This window comes from Lipophrys pholis (genome assembly GCF_963383615.2).
Source record: "Lipophrys pholis genome assembly, chromosome: 16".
Lineage (NCBI taxonomy): Eukaryota > Metazoa > Chordata > Actinopteri > Blenniiformes > Blenniidae > Lipophrys > Lipophrys pholis.
The window spans coordinates 2,652,660-2,674,363 of record NC_137634.1 but is presented as its reverse complement, the minus strand read 5'-3'; the positions used below and the strand labels follow the sequence as shown (position 1 = coordinate 2,674,363).

At 44.8% G+C, this 21,704-nt stretch overlaps 1 protein-coding gene across 2 annotated transcripts in view; it reads left to right on the top strand.

The window, feature by feature from the left end:
* usp25 (ubiquitin specific peptidase 25) overlaps window positions 1–18,056 on the top strand; it is a 34,107-nt gene extending 16,051 nt beyond the window's left edge. The window contains exons 10-26 of one of the 2 annotated variants that reach the window (XM_080482826.1): window positions 644–795; window positions 2,882–3,009; window positions 3,093–3,188; window positions 3,331–3,495; window positions 3,588–3,826; window positions 3,907–3,977; window positions 4,047–4,275; window positions 5,378–5,650; window positions 7,364–7,503; window positions 8,820–9,005; window positions 10,335–10,430; window positions 11,531–11,709; window positions 13,571–13,649; window positions 13,741–13,820; window positions 14,597–14,720; window positions 16,213–16,405; window positions 17,225–18,056. In XM_080482826.1, coding sequence (XP_080338952.1) covers window positions 644–795; window positions 2,882–3,009; window positions 3,093–3,188; window positions 3,331–3,495; window positions 3,588–3,826; window positions 3,907–3,977; window positions 4,047–4,275; window positions 5,378–5,650; window positions 7,364–7,503; window positions 8,820–9,005; window positions 10,335–10,430; window positions 11,531–11,709; window positions 13,571–13,649; window positions 13,741–13,820; window positions 14,597–14,720; window positions 16,213–16,405; window positions 17,225–17,397 — 2,603 coding nt within the window. In that variant the 3' untranslated portion in view covers window positions 17,398–18,056. The remainder of the gene's footprint in view (window positions 1–643; window positions 796–2,881; window positions 3,010–3,092; window positions 3,189–3,330; window positions 3,496–3,587; window positions 3,827–3,906; window positions 3,978–4,046; window positions 4,276–5,377; window positions 5,651–7,363; window positions 7,504–8,819; window positions 9,006–10,334; window positions 10,431–11,530; window positions 11,710–13,570; window positions 13,650–13,740; window positions 13,821–14,596; window positions 14,721–16,212; window positions 16,406–17,224) is intronic. The other variant, XM_080482827.1, reaches the window with a different exon arrangement.
* The last annotated feature ends 3,648 nt before the right edge of the window (window positions 18,057–21,704 follow it).

Sequence of the window (21,704 nt, the reverse complement as noted above, 5' to 3'; positions counted from 1 at the left end):
TACTTCAACCATTATTCTTTTGATTAATCTTAATTATCTTTAATCAGCATCCTCAGCAAGGATTTTAGGGTTCATTTCTAATGCATCTTATCAGAAATACACATTGACTTATCTACTAATATGACAAAAGTTTAACTTTCATGTAACTGTGCCTGATTGTAACTAATGGAATTATTAGTACTGTGTCTTATGTTCACCTGTTAAAAAGCAGTATATTTTCAATATTTGGACTGCACTGTTAGACAAATAAATCCACTCTTGGATAAAATGGAAATGTTTGGGTAAATGAGAAGTTTGAGAATAACAACAAACTACATTGTTAAACCATAATATTTTCAACATTGTCTTTATTTATCTGACATAATTTATAGTTCTCTCTCCTATATCATGGTGTATTTAGAGATTTCCTGGCATAAAATGTCCTTTATGAGTTATGTTGTACCTTCATAAGTCTAAAGAGGGTAAAATACAAACTGATGCAACAAACTGATAAAATCTGTCTCTCTCTTTTTTTTTTTTTTTTTTAAATCTGTTTGAAGGAAGTTTAAAATCTCCTGATCAGAACACTGAAAACAAAGAGCTTGATTTGATGTGAAGAAGCAGGATTTTACTAACGCCATGTTGTGTGCATTTGACTCTGTAGGGAAGAAGTTTGAGAACACGGAGATGTTCGGACAGTACCCGCTGCAGGTGAACGGCTTCAAGGACCTCCACGAGTGTCTGGAGGCGGCCATGATCGAGGGCGAGATCGAGTCGCTGCACTCGGCCGAGAACTCGGCCAGATCCGGACAAGAGGTCAGAGCCGCGCTGCGGACGTTTCCACGGAAACCAAGCGATTAGATTGTGGGAAATTGGAAAATGTCCATTAGTTTTTATTCCATAGTTCACCTCCTGCATGATCCGACAGGCATGATGGCACGAGAGAAAACACCAAATCTATTAGAATTCTACTCAGTGCTTTGCAAACAATAGGTTTAGTAAAAAAATCAATAAAAAAAATCATAGAAACCAGTCAAAACACCCTGATGGGCCAACATAATCTAGCCATAACTTCACAACATTGCCCATATATACACATTCAGATGTGGTATAAAAATGCGCCAATAATGCCTCCGCCCCCCCTCACCTTAAATCTGGGGAGTCATAAGCCTAAAGACATGAACTGAGGACATAGAAACAGTACAACCAGACCCCTCATGACTCATAACAAGTCTACTTAAAACCGAGACAGTCGTAAGAGAGATCACGTGCTCTTTTATAAGGTGACAGTCGGACTGGATCCACTTGAAGGAAAAAAAAACAGGCAGCATGTTTTCAACATGTTCAACAGATAATCTGTGGATTAAATATGGACTCAGAACAGCAGATTCTCTTTACCTAAAATAAAATACTGTTCTATGTAGATGCCTTGTTTCTTTGCCACACTGTAAAGAATGTGCATTTGTGTGATGAGCAGCGCCTCTATACCTTGTTTGGTGCTGCTCGGTGGATTGGATTATTAAAGTCTGAAGAAACGAGATTCACTCTGAGGTGAAGCCCTCGAATACTCCATACTCTTGAGGTAACAGCAGAAACAAAGGTGTAGAATATTTGTAATTTATTCAAGTCTGTTGCTCATCCCACAAATGCATGTTTTCTCACTACACATGTGGTACTTTTTAAAGTTTTTCAAGTACCCGATCTGTTAAGAATCATTATTACAATAAAGCACTGTCAAGTTATCTCCAATACACTTAAAATACATTTAGTTTTAAATGTGTGTGATATAATAAAACCGGTAATAGTTTTACCGTCCGCATTGTTCTCACTATGGTCCTTGTCTGCGATTTGCTGAAAGCGTCGTGGCGAGACGAGACAATCAGGCTGTCATGGATCCTCTCCAAAGAGCCGACCTCTTGGCCCCGATGTGACACCGCTGCTATTTCAGGTGTGGCCTCGGCTGTGAGCGCCGCCCCGACTGCAGCGTCCTGCTGCAGCTGCAGCTGCTAATTGCCCCGGTCAGCGTGCAGACGGCCATGGCGTCCAGCCCTCTGGAAAAGAACAAAATAACGCATCAGATCTGATTACAGGGTTTCCCCAGTGTTTTAATCAGCCATGTGTCGGAGAAGTCATTGTCTCCACTGGTTCAACACGCAAATAACATAATGCTCTGATAGCTCTACATTAAAGTAAGAATATCACGTCCTGAGGGGTATTCTTTCCTCTTTTATCTTCTTCCTCTTCACAAAACATTTTAAAAATTAACTTTTTAACTGTTAATGTGATGATTTAGAGTTTGCAGCTGTGGCAATTGTCAAAACATGCAATGAGCCAGTGTTTCTGCATTTCTCCAGTATATCTCACAGTTTTTCAATAATACTGTGTTTCTATATGGCGACGAGAAGCTCATATCAGAAATGTGGTTGTTCTGCAATAGTACTGAGGACCGTCGTCTTACCATACCGTCTTTATTTATAAACCTCTTTCACACAACCGAGGTTGAAACAAAGCGCTGTGCACCAGGAGTTCGATTTCACACACTAACGACTCGTACATGTGCACAAAGCTCTGGTTTTCCGCTTAGTCGTAGTTTTTGCGGATTTCATAAACCGTTTTAGTTGAGTACACACGTCAACCAGCAACGAGTAAGAAGTAAAAGATTTAAACTGCATTAAAGGAGAAGTGGCACAGATCCATTCATTTATAGAATCAAACCATTTTAGTTCATTCAGTAAAATGTTCAAGAATATAATTGAAGGTTTTTTGCTTGATTGTCATAAAACTTAAGCAACATGCACAAGCATTTCCAAACAGCTATAAAATTGTCCGTTATCGATGTATTACAACCAAACTCCTTCAAGTATTGTGAGATAACCTCTCTAAATGCTTGCGTGTCTTCCAGCACTGGTTCACAGAGCTCCCCCCCGTGCTGACCTTCGAACTCTCCAGGTTCGAGTTCAACCAGGCGCTGGGCCGACCTGAGAAGATCCACAACAAGCTGGAGTTCCCCTCCATGCTCTACATGGACAGGTGATGGACGCCTCATCTCGGGGGAGCCGTTTAGCATCACAGTGAATCAGGAGCTCACCGAGGCCTTTGCTGTTTGTTGTCAGATACATGGACAGGAACAGAGAAATCACCCGGATCAAGAGGGAGGAGATCCGGCGGCTGAAGGAGCACCTGACGCTGCTCCAGCAGCGACTAGAGAGGTACGCCCGTCCTGGTATAATCCCAAGGTCAACACGGCTCTGAATGGCTGCAGAGAGTCGTTTCTCACTCTGCCCGCGTCTTTTCTTCCTCTCTTATTTATCTCCTGGTGACACTCGCTCTCTCTCCTCTGTTCTCTCGCAGGTATCTGAGTTATGGCTCCGGCCCCAAGAGGTTTCCTCTGGCAGATGTCCTCCAGTACGCCATGGAGTTTGCCTCCAGTAAGCCCGTGTGCACCTCGCCGGTGGATGACATCGACACATCAGCGCCCCCTGGTGGCACAACAGGACAACAGTTGCCCCCGCCAAGGCAAGCCCAGCAGCAGATCGGATACAGTATTTAAACAATAGATTCATCGTTTTTAATCCACTTGATGGTTTCTTCCCATTTTCCCGCTGCAGCACAGCTGAGCAGGACTCCTCGCCCCCGCTGGAGAGCTCCAGCCTCGCCTCAGGTCCCACCGCGGCTCCCGCTGCAGCCCAGCAGCAGAGAGTACCCATCCACAAGCCCTTCACCCAGTCCCGGCTGCCCCCCGACCTCCCCATGCACCCCGCCCCGCGCCACATCACCGAAGAGGAGCTGAGAGTCCTGGAGAGCTGCCTGCATCGCTGGCGGAGCGAGGTGGAGAACGACACCCGCGGTACTGCCTGCCCTACACTCCTCTGTGAGCACGCTCAAAGAAACGGAGTAATAAATTACGTGTGGCTCTTGTTTCTCTAGATCTGCAGGGCAGCATAACCAGAATCCACAGAACCATCGAGCTGATGTACTCCGACAAGTCTATGATGCAGGTGAGCCGCTCGATCTTTGTTCTCATGATGAAACTGTCAACGTGCTTTCTAATCTGTGTGTGTTCACAGGTTCCGTACCGGCTCCACGCCGTGCTGGTCCACGAGGGCCAGGCCAACGCCGGCCACTACTGGGCCTACATCTACGACCCACATCAGCGGTGCTGGATGAAGTACAACGACATCTCGGTCACCAAGTCGTCCTGGGAGGAGCTGGTCAGGGACTCGTTCGGAGGCTACCGCAACGCCAGCGCCTACTGTCTCATGTACATCAACGACAAGAAGCCATTTCTCATTGAAGGTACAAAATAAGAGAAGAAATGTCCAGTCTGATGGTTGTTTTTACACAAAACAAACTCCATAAACCGGTTCAGTTTGGTCTCGGTAAGTATGGCTGTGAAAATGTTTCAAATAATTATCTGACTCACATTAGCACAGTTAGTGCTGTAAAACTTCTAATTCCTCTTCCAGCTTAAACTGTTTAATCTTAATTACAATAACAATTGTAAATCTTTCATACGTCACACAACTGGAAGATTTACAAGTGATGATAGTTACAAGTAATTTGTCATATTTCATCATTGTCGGCCTTTTTAATTGTTAATGAACACAATATTGTGATATGATTCATATCACAGTACAGAACTTACAATTAAATACAACAAATTATATCAACGCTGACTTTGGTGATTATTTTTAAATGTACTTAGAAAAAAGTAGATATATAAAATCTTCATAGTAAGAGTAAAATCTGCCTCTTTTTTTTTGCCACACTCAAACATTAACATCGAACTTCAAACTGTTGTCAGCAGCTGATTCTGGACTGATGGAACAAAAGAAAGCAGAATAATGGAAAATACCAGTCCATCCTGTTTGTCCAGCAGGAGGCGGTGTTGCAGTCTGTTCAGGATATTAGCTAATGATGGGGGGGGTGCAACATTTCCATACATTTTTTTATACCTCTTCACACTACAGACAGCTTGCTGAGTTCTCAAACTTAATTATTGAAAGACAGGAATTCTATTATGTAGATGCAGATGGAGCCGCCGGTCATTCCCACTCAGTCATCCACTGCGCATGGTACAGTAATGTTTAATCACTGAGTAGCTCATCACACATTAGCGGTGGTTTTAACTGGAGCTCGACCCTCGAACCTTCAGTAGCTCTCCTCTCAGGTGTGAAGCAGATTAAAAGTGATGGACTGGATGTTGTTGTGTTTCAGATGCAGTGAAACCACATGATTTGATAAGTTTCAGTGACTCCCTCTATGTTGTCTGAATGTTTCTCCGTATGTTCCGCCTGAAGTTGTTTGCTCACTTCTTTAAATGTATTTTGTGCTTGTGTGATGTTTCTTATCTCACAATCGAAGAGGAATTGATTATCTTGTTGCGTCTCTGTCGCAGAGGAGTTTGACAAAGAAACGGGCCAAATCCTCAGCGGCATGGACAAGCTCCCCCCAGACCTGAAGCACTACGTGAAGGAGGACAACGAGCAGTTCGACAAGGAGATGGAGGAGTGGGACATGCTGCAGGCCCGCAAGGCCCAGCAGGAGAAGCTGGCTCTGGCTGCCGCCGCCGCAGCTGCCGCCGCCGCCGCCTCGGCAGCATCCAGCACCTCCACTTCTTCTTCCTCCCCTCAGCCCATGAGCATCGAGTCCAGCCCTCCAGACAACGCAGGTCAGGGTCATGACGCGCACAATACAGGCGAGAACACTTAATTTACAATCAATACATGGTCGGAAGATAAACACAGAAAAGCTTCTGTTCCTTCGGGAGCCAGCAGGCGGGAAACGTCCTTGATGTATCGGCCTTATAGCTGCCTGTGAACATGTGACGGTTTATAATATCTCCAGTAGATCATGAGCTTCATCTTCCTGGTTTAGCCCACAGCACCGAGTGTGTTTCTGCTCTCTCACACACACACACACACACACACACACACACACACACACACACACACAGAAATGTAGCCATTATTGAGCTGTAATTCAGCCACACACATAAAGCCTGTTCAGTAAACTATAATAAAAATGGGATGTTTGAGTATTTGATGCTTCGTGTCACATGTGTGTAACTGCGAGACCAGCGGTGTCCAACCTGCGGCTCCGCAGCCACATGATGTGGCTCTTCAGCTGCTCTGGGGCGGCTCCGCGAAGTTTTCACAACACGTCATGTGAATAAACATTTTTGTTTTAATTTTTTTGTTACATTTGCATTATACAATGATTTTCAAAAGTAATGCAGCTTAAACTGAATAAATGTATTTAATAAAAATGGAAGAAAAAAAAAAGGTCAAACTATTAAAAAATCAATTATACCGGAAGCAAACGGTCCAAGTAAAGTTAATAAAATTGCTAGTAAAGCTTTTTTTATTTCAGGTAAAGAGAAAGGAAAAGAATAAAACATTTGGAACAAAAGAAGAAAAAAGGAAACAAACACAAAAATTGTGGGAGAAACAACAATTGGTCGTCTGCTTCAAACTGCTCTGACGTTTGGAAACACAGTTAAACAGCTAAAAGCCTAAAGCGGTAAAATCCATGAAGGAAAAGAGGGAAAAAAAACAAAAAAATTAATTCTTCTTAATTTCAGATAATTTGCATGTTTTGTGTCTCAGACAAATTATATTTAGTAGAAAAAAACCGTCTCTTTAGATCATAAATGTTGCAGATGTAGACATAAGAGTCTGAATTGATTCACACTGTGAAGTGACCATGTTTCACTGGAGAAGAGAGAAACTGACGCAGAAGGAACTAATTCAAAAGCCAGAAGGATTAAACATTCAACTTGATGGAGAGTCGCAGTCTATGTGAGCATTACGACACCAAACTCCACGAAATCCTCTTCTGTAATCACACCACGATAGATTTACCGGATATCAGTTATTCACTTGATGTCTGTTCCTGTTTGCACTGATCTCTCAACCCTGAATCGAAACACTTTGTCATAATAACAGAGAAAATAACTTAACTTATTAACTCCCATAAGAATGCATGAGGAGGACATTTTAAAATAAAGCATCTCTGTTCCTCTTCACCTCTGTTGGGAAGAGTTAAACATGACAGAAGGGTAAAGTTCCAGCCGGGCCTGCGCAGTATCCTGCAGATTTATCGTCGACGCCATGATGTGTGATAAATATATCAGTGGTGAGGGAACTCGGTCCAGAAGTCCAACATCAGTGTCGTCTAACAGTGAAAAGTTCAGCTTCTGCTCCCGTCCTGTTCCGATCGTTAAAAGTTTTGTGTGAAGAAAAACGTCCACCACACAAACCACCCGAGGAGTTGATTATTGGTCTTCATATTGAGGCAGCAGTTAGGTTCATTTCCAGTCCTCCACTTTGAAAGTGATGTGACGGAGTGGAGTGTGTGTGTGTGTGTGTGTGTGTCTCTGCAGCCTCCCAGCAGGACCCGGAATACATGGAGCAGCCGTCGCCCACCAACGACTCCAAACACCTTCAGGAGGAGACAGAGAGAGCCATCTGCAGAGCTGCAGCCGAGCAGGAGGAGAGGAGCCCCGAGGCCCTGCTCAGCGCTGTGCGTAACACACACACACACACACACACACACACACACACACACACACACACACACACACACACACACACACACAGTGTGATCTTCAGCATCCACCTAAGCTGATTTCATTCACAAAAACTTTGACGTGTTTCTTTAGTCGATATAAAGGGAATCTGTGCTCCTGCCGACTATCACGTCTGGATTTATCGGACCTCTTCCAAAGAGCTGATTTACTCCTGAATGGTTCAAATGAGTGAGTTAGTAGAAGCTGCTGCAATGAAACGTTTCCTGGTCTGTCCAGTCTTCTCTCAGACACACAGATGGTAACCAGACCTGCTGGATTCAGTCTGCCGTGATCCACAACTCACTTCTTCACTGAACGGTTTTATTTTTGGTCCTTTTTGTTAATCTAATAGAAAATCATTGTTGTGTATCTTGTTGAATTTTTTCATGAGGCCTGATAATATCTCCTCTGTAAATGAACGACTGATGATTTTAGCGAATTTGTCCATGAGAGAATAATATAACCCCTGACAGGAGAACCTCTCCTCTGGTGACTCTCTTACAGGAGGTTTCACCTTGAACTATTATTTTCTTCTTTCTTCTTGTTCATGTTTTTTTTTCTCCTGGTTCTTCTACTTCTTGTACTTCGTCATCTTCTTCTACTTCTACTACACCTGAGCAGCATTCACAGTATTTTTTATTTTTCGACAGTAAAAATCTTTGTTTTTCCTTTTTAACTTTCTGTGGAGTTATCAGCAGTATATATATATATTTTTTGGGGTGTACAGTTCATTCTCAACTTTGTCTTTATGGTAAAACAAGTTTTGTTCATAGACTCAACTTGTTGGAGAGTTAAAGGGACTTTAGTTTAATATGTTTTACCTCCAGTGGGGTTCTCTCAGGAGCCATTGCATCACGGCATGGCTCGGTTGGGAGAGCGGTCGTCTCCAAATCGGAAAGTTGCAGGGTCGATTCCCATCTCGCCTTCATGCCGTAGTGTCCTTGGGCAAGTCACAGAACTTCCAAACTGCCCCCATTGGAGTGATGGCGCCTTGCATGGCTGCAGCCTCCAATGGTGTGTGAATGTGATGAGCTATGTAAAGCGCTGTGGGGCAGTTGGCGCCTAAAAGGTGTTATAAGTTAGTCCATTTACCAAATTACTGGACTGTAGAGTTTTTGAACCATTTATTTAAAAACACAAAAGAAATGAGTGAATAACGTGACTCTGAGCCTTTAATCGGTTTCATTCATTCTAATGTTTCCTCCTGTTTTAACACGTCTTCCCATCAGTCCTCCATCATCCTGCCTCACCTGTCCTGTTGTCTCTGCAGTCCCCTCCACCTCCCGCCCCCCCCACACTCGAGGCCCGGGCAGGCGTCCTCCCCTCCTCCACCACCCCTCCCCCCTCTGACCCCGCCCCCGAGGACGAGCCCCCCGGCCAGCGCACCGTGGAGGTGGCCATCCCTCACGTGGGCACCTTTGTGATCGAGTCAGAGGAGGGGGGGTACGATGACGAGGTAGCTCCGCCCCCAGAGCCTCACACTGGAGAAAGCGTGACTCCGGCCTCCTTGTTGGGCTTGTCTGTGTTTCTCAGCTGTGAAAAGTCTCTTCTGTCTGCAGCTTGACCTTCAGTAGAAGGTCAAGCTGCAGACCTTCAGGGAGCCGCTCCAGCCAGAGCTGGAGCTGCACTAATCCACCGTGTGTGTCAGAATATCTCTGTCCTCACCTCAGACTAAAACTCTGCTCACACAACAACGTTTCAAGTGAAAATGTGCTGTTTTTAATCTTTGTTTCTGCAATATTTTGCAACCAATGTCAGTTTACATGGAAATGGCAGAAACACTGAAGGGTTTAGTGAGCGTGCCAGGCCACACCTTGAGAAAACAATATGCGATAAACAAAAACAATGAGAGACCACGGACATTCTGCTGGACAGACGACCAGGTTGGATTGTTATCACGGTGACTGTCAAAATAAATCTACCACGTCCCAGGAGAATATCGACGGGGAGTCATGACACTCAGGAGGCAAACGTAGTTGTTATTGTCCATCTACTGAGCATGTGCAGAACAACTGTTTACTACAATCACGGTGCACACGGCGCGGCAGAGTTTCAGAACAGTTTCAATTCCCCCGTTTTCACAGAGAAGGACTGATAGTGTTTCAAAATGTTGTGTTTTCGGTGGCTCCGAGCACCGTTGTCATGGAAACCGACCCCCACAACACAACAAAAGTTTTACATTTTCACCTGAAAACGTTGGGTAAACAGGATCAATGTGAATCAGTGTGTGGAGTTTTCTTTGCCCTCAGGTTAAACTGGCAGGCTCCTGTGACGTGTGAGATCACTGAGCACTGCGACAGGTCAGTTTGACAATGTGGAGGCTCCATAGTGAACAAAACTTGTTCTAAACTCGGGGTTGGAAAATAAAAAAGACCCCTAAGTAGAGACGAATTCCTAAAATCCACATTTAAAAATCCACATCGGTCTGAGAGATCGTCTGAGGTGCACGTGGAGATATTTACAGTCCTTGAAGTCACAGACCCACAATCTAATCACATACTCACCAATCCTGTTCTGCACAAATCAACATCCAGACACAAGTCTGCAGTTCATTCTGCTCTGGTGTCGCCTGCCTCTGTCGCTGCTGTTCAGTTTGCACCGAGTGCAGAGCTGCTGGCTGCTCTTGTTGTCTCACGTCTATAAACTGACCCGTCGTGTTCTAACAATGCACGGACCTGCCGAGTGGCGTGCAGCATGCCGCTCCCAGCACGGTGGTGGTTTCATGACCTGTTGTGCCATTTTATTTATTTATTATTTAATAACGTGGTTCCTGCTTCCCGGGCAGACAATGATGACCCCCAGTATGCAGGGTATTATTATGGCCATTGGCAAAACCAGCAGCGTGTATGAAAAGAACGGGCCCGAGGCGGCGTTCTTCAAGGTACTTCCTCTCTCCCTCCCTCTCTCTTCACCTCCTCTGTGTGCCGTTTCCTGTCTCATCCCTCTGTTCTACATTGTTTATACACAACTCGATCTACTAAACAACTCCACATCTTTAATTCATCAGTCCAGAACTCAAATGAGCCGGTTCAGGGTTCAAATACCTTTTATTTCCCAATATGTATAATTTTTTTTTTGTATAATCACACAAAACTGCAAACTGTTTAGTGCAGCTCTTCCTCATCAAGTCTGTAAATAAACTAACAAATCGCTGATTCTTCTTTCATATTTGTAACAAAATAGTTTTCGATACTTGACACCGTTTATCTTAAATTCATGCTATTTCTTTTAGGTGGAAATTGTTTTTTTATCATTTAAAATACACAACAAATGGATATTTTAAGGGTTAGCGACTTTTAAAATCTTCCTTAAAAAATATCAGCTGGAACGTTGCCAAAAGTCCACAGGCGTTAAAAAAATATAAAAATGTAAATTGTTGAACTGTAATGTAGAATTTTCCTTTTCATTCAGGTCGGAGGAGAAAAATCTTATATCTTATTTCCTAAATAAGTGAAAATAATGTGATTTTGTTAAATATCTTACAATGAATAGATGAGAGAAAAAGGTTTAAGGAAGTAATGGTTAAAAAATAATAATAAACTATTATTGAAATTGTAGAGAAAATCTGTTAAGCTTCAAAGTTAAATTACTTTGAAACAAAACGCAACGGATCAAAACAAAGAAAGTAATTAATAAGAATAAAAATGTTTTCGAGGATTAAATTAGTGAGAATAACTCAGAAACCAGAAAAGCTTCTTGTTGTTAAAGCAGATTATTCTCAGTTCATCTCGTCTTTTTTCCTCTGATTATTCTTTTTTCCTTTTTCAAGGGTTTTAGGTTTTGTCCAGTTTTGATCCAACATGCAGCTCGTTTGTTTTGTTTGCAAAATGACTTTACTCTTAATCATAAACGGAGCTTTTGTTGTGTTTGTGTCAAACTAACCAATGACCACAGGTTAGGATTCATGTGGAGCTGAATAACAGCCCCCACCACCACCCGCCCCTGAAGTATCCGAGTATTAATGGGTCTTTCTCTGTTCAGGCCATCAAACTGGAGTACGCTCGGCTCCTCCGGTTCGCCCAGGAAGACACGTCGCCTGAGAACGACTACCGCCTGCAGCACGTGGTGGTGTACTTCATCCAGAACCAGGCGCCCAAGAGGATCCTGGAGAGGACGCTGCTCACACAGTTTGCAGACAGAAACCTGGCCTTCGACGAGAGGTACCGTCACCTCTCACGCTTCAGAGAGCAAAGCTTGAGTCGGGGAGCAGAACTAAATGCCAGTACTATTTTAATACGATAATCGACATTAAATATGGAACAACTCTTCAGCCCAAAGCTTCAAAGATGGAACAGAAGAGTCATTTCTTTTTGCCCCAATTCAATTTCTAGTGTCTAAAATTCTGCAGTAATTGGATGAAACACAGTAAGTTTAGTTTCCTCGTTGCCCTAATCCCACAAATGCTTTCATCCCGGCTCACTGAGGGACAATTTCTATGAAGGCTGTAGAAACGAGGATCCTCATTTTCCTACTTTAACTCTGCAGCAGATACCATTTTAGATCTTTTCTGCAGTTTTGCTGTCAATCACTTATATTTGACATGATTTACAGACATTTCTCTGTGGAAACACGGTGGAAGTACTTTCACTTTTTCCCCAGACGCCCTAACTCGTTCAGGATTTGTAAACGCGTTCGACCCTCCTGCTGCGAACACGACGAGCTTCACAAGCTCCGATTCTCTCCATAGAGCAGGACTGACGTGAACATCCTGTACTTCACACGTTTAACAAGCGTTTGAAAGAGATCCAACCTGCATTTTATGTCCCGGGATAAGATGTGAAGAGCTTTAATTCTCCTGTTCTAGATACAAACAACAAAACGAGCAGCGCTAACAAAAAAGAATTGAGTCTGCGCAATATTTTGAAAAAGAACAAAGTAAAACTTAGTCCGTCTTTTCAAGTGAAAACTTGAAAGTTTCCTCTCGTTTTGGTGTCTGTTTACACGACAACAGCGCTTTTTGAAAACGGCTCCCAAAGTGGAGCTTTTTCAAAACCCTCTGATTGGAAACACAACTTTTCTGAAACGCTGCTACTGCGCATCACAGCTGTAGTAAGTAGTTCTTCTGCACATGCTCAGTAGATGGAAGCCGCCATCGTTGTTATTGTCCAGAGTGTCACGGCTCCCAGCCCATATACTTGCGTGTACTCACCATTTTTAATGTTTATAGAGTATTGTCTCGTGTGTGTGTGGCTTCAATACAAAACAGCACTCGCACCCTTTTCTGTGTTTCTGATGTTTCCTTGGAGCTGGACATCGTTTTAAAAAAATTGCCGTCCAATTGTGAAACTTTTTTCAAATGAACCGTTGTCATGTCAGCGGGTCTTCGGAAAAATTTGGCAAGAGAAAGAACAAGTTTCAAAGCACAAAGACTTTAATGCCCTTTAGTTTATACATTTAGTTTATTTTGGTTTGTATTTATTGCAAATCATATCCAAAATCACAGATGCACGAGCACCCCCCCCCCCCCCCCCCCCCCCCCTCCAAAAAAAGAGTTAAATTACAAAAGTAGAATAAATTGCAGGCGTTTCTATTCATGTGGACGAGTATGCTGTCCCTGCTGTTCTCTGTGGTGTCCAGCAGAGGGCAGCAGAGCCTCTCACCTCACTGAGACCTGCTTCACTTCCTCATCTTCCTTTTGAAGAGACTCATGTCCACTAATTACTTTTTTTTTTTAATACCGTCAACCCCCCCCAGTGCACTCTGTGCTGGGGGTGTCGTCGGTGCGTGCGATGCCTTTTTACTATCGCTTAAAACTTTTCAACTGTGCTTGTTGGCCTCAATCCATATTCATGAGTGAAGAATTGATTTCTCCCTTCCCCTCTATTTTGAGCGAGATAATTAGATTTATGTGTGCATGTGGCCTGGATAGGAGCCTCCGGAGGAGCGTTTCACTTCTCCTCTCAGCACTAAAGAGTGATTCATTAGGCCGCGGTGAGGCCTCAGGGCAGGGCGGACCGTTTCATCTCCTGGAGAACCTCACCGTGACTCACCGCCGGCCCCTCTCTCTCCGTCTCCCCGCAGATGTAAGAGCATTATGAACGTGGCGCGTGCCAAACTGGACCAAATTAAGCCCGAGGAGGTCAACATGGACGAGTACGAGGTGAGAGGAAGTGCCGCTCCAACAGTCGAACAGAGAGCAGCCGTTGCGGCTGTGATTGGTTGGACTCTCACCGGTGTTTGTCTCCCGTCAGATGTGGCATCAGGACTACAGGAACTTCCGGGAGACGACCGTCTTCATGATGACGGGGCTGGAGCTCTTTCAGAAAACAAAGTACGACCACAGCTTCATACTACTTCCTGTAAAACTCATTTTACTGCAGGGGTGTCAAACCTAAGGCCGTGGGCCAAAGCCGACCCGCGAGAGGCTCGAGTCCGGCCGAACCAACAAGAAAGTGGTCAACATTTCAAAGAAAACATTGATTTTTAAACAAATTCCTCAAGTTCAGATATCAGTGATGCTGCCATGAAAGCTATCAAACTAGCATTAGCCTACTAGCATTAGCCTCAAAGTCCTGCTGTCAGGGTGAGTTTGTAAAAACACCCATAATGCAACAGCTGGAGAAGGTTGTTTTGGGGACATTTCCCTGTATTTTGCTTCAGGTTTCATTAAAATTGGCTTTATGTTGAGGCTGTAGTGAATGTTTGGTCTCAGCAGATATTTATAGTTTTTGGTTTTATCACTGAGTCATGCAAAATATTAATTTAGTTCCAGCTGGAAAAAAACCTCTGAATATTTAAAGCTTTGAGGATAACTTCTCTTTTCGTTGATGTTTGATTCTCTTATTCACCCCCCCTTGTGATTAAAACTTGCTCCTTCAGTGTCGTATTGGAGGTTTTCACCAGGTTATTTCAGTCAGTCCTGTTCAGTCGTCTCCTCCCGGCCTGCAGAGGCCGCGAGCGAGACGTCCAGCAGGGGGCAGCAGCCCCCCGCCTGCTGGTTGTTGAGCAGAGGGGGTCACCGAGTTTATTCCCTCTTGAGAGCCGCTTCACTCCCGAACTTCTCCGGTGTCGTTTAATGTGACAGTGATGTGTGTTGCTGTGCTGCAGCTACGTGGAGGCTCTGATGTACCTGATCTACGCCTACCAGTACAACAAGGAGCTGCTGCTGAAGGGTCTGTACCGGGGCCACGACGACCAGCTGCTGGGACACTACAGGAGAGAGTGTCTGCTGGTGAGACTCACCCCGTCACTCCCCAGGCTTCCTCCGGTGACTCGGCACAAAGTTAACGCAGCGAGACGTTTCCCCCTCCGTCGCTATAATCAAATTGCCTCTGCTGAGATATTACTCTGGCTCGCTCGCAGCCCACAAAAGATTCCACTGAAGTTTTTTTTTTTTTTTTTTTTTTATCTGATAGCGGCAGATGAGAATCTTTTTAACGGAGCCCCGTTTCATTTCTCTCTCTCTCTCTCTCTCTCTCTCTCTCTCTCTCTCTCTCTCTCTCTCTCTCTCTCTCTGTATTATTGGTTAAAGCTTCATTTCTGGCCTCGTGTGCGCTGCACTCAGTAACCTCACTCCAGCATTGTACTCATAATGTAATCATCAGAGTGGGAATAGGAAGCAGGAGGCCGGCGAGTGTAAACACATTAGCATGAGACACAAGCCGTGTCCCGGACTCACCTCGCCGCCGCCTGACGGGTCAGCTCAGATCTCCAGCCAGGTCCTCTGGCTCCGGCCGCTCAGCTGTGGACCTCCAGCTCTTGTTTTAATTGAAAACACGGCGAACGTTGACACAGTTAATGCACTTGGACGTGGAAGAGCCTCGCAGGACGGCTGGCAGAGAGGCAGGCGGTTTCCTCTCGGGGAGAGGTCAGAGAGTTTGTCGGTGACAGCGAGGCGCTTTCAGCCAAGAAAATCTCCGATCCGCTCGGTGTCGGCGCAGAGCGTCCGGGCCTCGCTCCTTCTGTTTATGCGAATGACGTCTGAGCCGCCCGCTGCTTGTTTAACTGAAGGAACGGGAAAGTTCTCCGCCATGACACTCCACAGGCAGAGGGATGAGAAAAATAATCAGGTCAGCGGGGCTGTTGTTGGGGAGCATTACGTAAATAACTGCAGTCTGCCGTAGAGGAGACGAGAAGCGTGATCATCCACTCGAGGCGGCGTTTCAGAAGCCCCAAGTCTTTTTATTATTTTTAAAACCCGGGTCCCAGAGTGGGGACATTCTAAAACCCCAGTTTGGCTGCGAGGTGTGGACGGCAAGGACGATCATCTGTGGAAAAAAGATGACGTAATCGCCGCCCTGCTTCTCCACCCCCCCACCGCGGTCTGCAATGTCATCTAATAACCACAACAATGGCGGACTACATGCTCCAGGTGGCGCTGCAGAAGCTAGACAGAGTGTGGACAGAATGTTTTTTTTGAGAACCCCGGAGAGAAAGATAGTTTTGGTTCCTGTGGGCGGGGCCTCAGTAGTTTTCTGTCCACTAGAATGTCCGTGTTCTCCCATAGTTTATGTTTAGAACCTATTGATGTGTGTTTGTGTACAAAAACAAGGAACGGCACCAACTTGTGGCCCTGCATGCTCACTACAGTCGTCCATAAATACAAACAAATAGTGAAATAAACCTGAAAAGTTTCACCAGAAATCACAACGTCTGAAGGATGAGTGTGTGTAGATCAGACTGACCCCCCCCCCCCCCCCCCCCCCCCCCCCCCCCCCCAACAGAAACTGAACGAACAAGCGGCCGTCATGTTTGAGTCGGCCGAGGAGCCTGAGGTGTCGACGGGTCTGGGCATCATGAACGAGCTGGTAGTTCCCTGCATCCCGCTGCTGCTGGTCCACGACACCGAGCGGGACCTGCTGGCCGTGGAGGACATGAGGAACCGCTGGTGCTCCTACCTGGGCCAGGAGATGGAGGGTGAGTCTCCCCAGGGGTCAGAGGTCACCAGCTCATCAGCCACACATCAGCCCCACCAGGTTCTCTTGTCACAGAAGATTTTTACTTTCACATCAAACAGTATGTTTGATTACGGCCTCCAGTGAGGAACAAAAGAGGAAAAACATCCTTCCTGAATTTGAGTCATTTTAGTTTTCAGAAGTAAAGTTCACGGTTTGAATTTATTCAAGTTGTAATATTACCTGACGGATCCAGGATGAACTTCATGTTTACGTCCAGATTAGTATTTGACTGTTTGTTGAAGCTGTTGCAGCAAAATCACGCCTTTGTAATTTGACACCAGCCTCATCAACCTGCCACAGACTATGTACTGAAGTCTAACAAGCTGCCGTCATTCAAGCTGCGGACAAATGGACCTCAACTTGCCATTTGATGCAGGTGTCAAATTACAAACGTGACGCTACAAGTTTTGGAAGCTTTCTTAGAGTTTGTCATGAAAACAGTCAAAACAAACAGCTGTTGGAAGTTGGTGATGAAATCTGCCTCCAGCTTGAAATTAAGTTTTCAAATGAACATTTGAAATAATATTGATCAAGTCTGACAGCAGGAGATTAAATTAATCCTCATTGACACGTGTGATTACAGTACAATTTAAAAAAAAAAAAAAAAAAAAAAAAAAAAAACTCTGGTAAATCTGCAGGATTATTTCCCCCCTCCCCCAAAAAAGAAATACTTTAGGTAGTTTTTGTTCAGTGATGTCTCCTCCTCTTTCTCATTATGCCCCTCCTCCTTATGCCTTTCCTCTTTCTCCTCGTCATGCCCCCCCCCCCCCCCCCACAGCGAACCTCCAGGAGAAGCTGACCGACTTCCTCCCAAAGTTACTGGACTGCTCCACTGAGATCAAGAGTTTCCACGACCCGCCCAAGCTGCCCTCCTACTCCACCCTGGAGCTGTGCGAGCGCTTCGGCCGCGTGGTGGTGGCGCTGGGCCGCACGCCCACCGAGGGGAGATGAGCTCTGACGGGTGGCAGAGGGCGCCGTCCCCCTGGTCGACACGCCCAACCCCCCCCTCCCCCTCCCCCTACGGGCGCCGATCCATGGACCTTCTTAACCCATGCCTTCCTGATCAATCCAAGGGTCGCTCGCTTCTAGCTCCTATTCCTCTGTTACTCTTTTGCTGCTATAGGTTTTATCATTCTCAATATTCTTTCACTTTATTTGAAGCAGAACTCACAGAAGGAGGAGGAGGAGGAGGAGGAAGAACCCTGAGAGGAGCACATGTTGGACAAACGATCCGACAGGAAGCCGGGAGCTCGTTCTGCTTCAGCTTCGCTTCAAAATAAGCAACAAAAAAAAAAGGAAAAGTTTCGAGGGTTTTTCATAGTTTGTTCTCGTCGTTGCTGTTCGATTCGAGCTTCCTGCCCAGGCCACGCCCCCTTCTGAAGCCCCTCCCCTCCCACGCTGCTCTGCCTCCAGTTTGGTACAGTATTACCACCATTTGTTTTATTTTTCTAAGGAAGGAAGAGAACGGGTCTCCTGTCTGCGACTCACCGACATGTTTTAAGTGCTGTGGTAGACGGCCGCGGCCTTCCTGTGGCTTGTTAATAAACTGAGAGAATAAAATTTTATTTATGGCCCTTTTAGGCCAAATAAACAAAACGCTTCGCCTCGTGCTTCTACTTCTTTTCCTACACATGAACGAATATCAGGAATCCCGTCAGTATTTATTCAATACTGAATTTATTCATTATGGATCAAATCTCAATGAAAATCCGTTGACGGCGTCTTTCAGTTTTAAAATGTTGTGAAACTTCATGATTATCTGAACGTGACACTATTTTAAAAGTCTCTGATTTTATTTTCACACATTATTAATTTAATTTAATGTTTATTTCTCTGTGAGAAGAGAGTTCTAACCACGACATCAACGGCGTAATTCAATTCAATTTTATTTGTAAAGCGCAAACAATTACGGCAAATCTTCATTTTTAATCTCGTTTTTAAAGTGGCTTAACTAATTTAACTTTCTGATTTATTTGAACTGGTCCAGCAGCTCATATCTTAAGTTCTATGTAAAAATAAATTCAAAAAATAACTGTAGATTGTCACGATTCAACCAAACTTTACTTTTTCGTTTTTCTTTATTGGTCAATTTCTCTTTATCCCGACGCAGCACTTTTTTTGTTCTACTTTTCAATCTTCTCCTGGTGTTTTTCTATAAGAGACATGATATTCATGTCCAACCTGCTCATGGCCTCATAGTTCTTAAAACTTTATTCAACATTTTGTGTGAACAATTGCGGAGCACAAAATAAATAACATAAGTATAATGTAGCTACTCGGCACAAATGAACAAACCAATCGACGGATGAAATCTGCAGTGAAACATCACAACGACGTGAAGCTTCTGTGAAAAAGGAGTCTTCAGACTTCTTTTTGATTCAGGATTTTCAGTAAACGGTGAAATCCGGCGTTTTGTTTACTCGCTAGTTTAGTGTTTGATATTCGATCCAGCAGGGGGCGCCACTCTGAATCAACGTGCTGCTTGGATACCAAGAAGAACAATCCCAGTTTTTATTTTCATTTTCTTTTAACAGTTTTTGTTGCTCGATCTCGGAGGCAGCGTCGGTCTGTCGGCTTCTTTAACACCTCGAGGTGTCTCACACAGCCGCTCTTTGAAAATGTGCCCGTTTTCTTTTTTCACTTCTAACCTCCATATTGCCCCCTGTGGTGACTGCTGGTACTGCGCCCTTGGTCCATATCCAGGAGATGCGCGAATACATGCAGGAGATAAACAGATTTTTGTCTGTTTCCATGTGGATATGTGATGTAGAGCATAAATTAATCTTTAGAAAATCATTTATTCATTTATGTTTTTACAAAATCTGAGATTTCAAATGTGCCGCCTTTATTTGAAAATTCTAATTTCCCTTGTGTATTTTACTAGTTTGTAACGTTGGAACGCTGATCTGTTCTGCCCTCAGTCTGGTAAGAAAAAAACCTTCAGATTTACAATAAAGAGAAAAAGAAGCTGCAGCTTTTGGTTTTTACAAACTACAAAGCCTAATTTTACCTGTAAGGTTTCCTGAAACGCTTCCACATCTAAAGAAAAGAAAAAAAGGATCTTTAACTTTGGCTTCTCGTGGCAGGAGACAGAAGGTGGGATCACCAAGCTGAGACGTGAGGCTGTGAAGCCTTCATCAATCTTCCACACCAGAGAAGCTCCTCCTCCTCCTCCAAGTCGCCGCAGCAGGAGGAGGAGCGAAAAGCAGAAAAACAAACTCACGTTTAGCTGCTTCCACTTTTATTGCTGCGATTTCTCCTTCATTTCCAGGAGCGGCGCTCTAATTTCCAGGAACACGGAAACAAACGAGTCAGATGATGTCAGGAAGGAGCTGCTACCGGCGGTCTGCATTCCTTCACATGAAAGTCATCAGAGAAAACGTTTTCAAATGGTCTTTGTTTTCAGTTTCACTCTGAGCAACGAGGAGCGTTCAACATGAGGACGAAATCAGCCCCAAGAATGTTTCCTTACTAGTTTCCTGTTTCTCCTGCAGATTCACCTTCCTTCTTCAGTCCTGCGTTTTGTTAGAAGATATTGATCACATCAGGGAGGGTAGACTTTAAATATATATATAAAATATCATTGCTTTTCAGCTTCATTATGTAACTGCTTTCTATAGGATACACCGATACTGATGCCAGTATCGGCCCGATACTGCATGAAGTACTTGCACTCGAAAAAAGCTCCATGATATATATGTATATATGTATATATGTGACAATCATCCAAAACAGTGCGGTTACATGAAACGGCGTTGTCGTGTGGGCGGGGCCTCAAACAACACATTTGAATCCAGTGTCTAGACTCGTCCGCCTGCCGCCTGATACCCATCGCCCCCTGGTGGTGGTCGGCTTCTATCTGATCAGTAAAAGCATTTCCCTGATATTAAACGACCTCCGGCGTCCCGGTTCCACCTCGGTCTGGACACCACCAGGGCAGGATTTCCCATCAGCCCCTCTGGGTTCGCGGTGTGTGTGGAACCAGCTTTGCCTTTTGATGGACCTTGTTGGGTTGCAAATGTTTATGGGGGCATTAATTATCATTATTGGCCGTGGCATCCCCTCATTTTGCTCATTATTTGTATTGACTGGCGGAGGGGCGCGGAGCCAGGCCCCGCCATGATTACAGGGTAGGAGCGGTGGCAGTTTATGCGCCGCATGATGCTGATGGACGGGCTTAATTAGCGGTTTGAACTGGTTTTTCCAGCTGCATTCAAATTCAAACCCCCACAGACCCGATTCGTGACCTGCTGTTCAGAGCAGAAACAGCTGAGACGATGTGGACACCGCGGCCAAGTCCGGCTGATTATATATTCAGCGAGAACAGTGCTGATGTCAGGAAGTCGTCAGACACGTTGTCACAGCAAGTTTACTGGACGGTTAGAAAAATGACTTCGCTCAAGAAAAACACACAACCTTTGTTCAGACTGGCTTTTTTCCCCCCGAGCAAAGAGCTTCACAAGATTCCCAACCACCTGAGGGGAGAGCAGGTCGAGCTTTGTTTTTTTAACCCAAGTTCACTTTCATACTGTTTGGAAGTAGAAGTTGAATTACTGAGTTCGAGTAGAACAAAACGTCGTTTTTGTAACGTGAATCTACAACTTGAAGAAGCAGGAAGTGAAACTTCGAGCCGCAAATGACTGAATGAAGCGTCGACTGAGTCTGAAGTTCTTCAGTCGTTTCTGCCTCGCAGCACCGAGGGATGGATGGATGGATGGACGGATGTATCAATGGACAGGTGGATGGATGAACCCATGGACGAATAGACAGATGGATGGAGTACACCAGTGGCTGACAACAAAGTTGAGGTTATATCCATTGAACGTAAACAAACAAACAAACAAACAAAGAGGTGATCAGTGTTCCTCCACTCGGTGGTTCTGCGGGAGCGACTGGGAGCAGCAGCTCCACTCAGGAGAGCCTGGTGGTAAAAAGTCTGCCGCTGCAGCGACAGTCAGTAAAGCAGCGGGAGTCTGCCAACGCCGCCAACTTTCACAGCTAATAAAGTGTTACGCAATCATTCCTGAACACCAGTCGAAAGCGTCCAGCTGAGTCAGCGCTTTGTGCTTAAAGAGAACTTGTCCTTTTAGAGAGAAAAAAAAAAGTGCCAAGAAATAAATCAACAAATATTTGTGTGCAGCTGCAGATCCAGACTCTCCCAGCGTGAGGACTGATCAAAGTCCACGGCGCCGGCCATTCAACGCAAGGTGGCGTGAATAGAAAGCAGCGGCGAGCTTTCTTCACGTAGCCATTCCCAA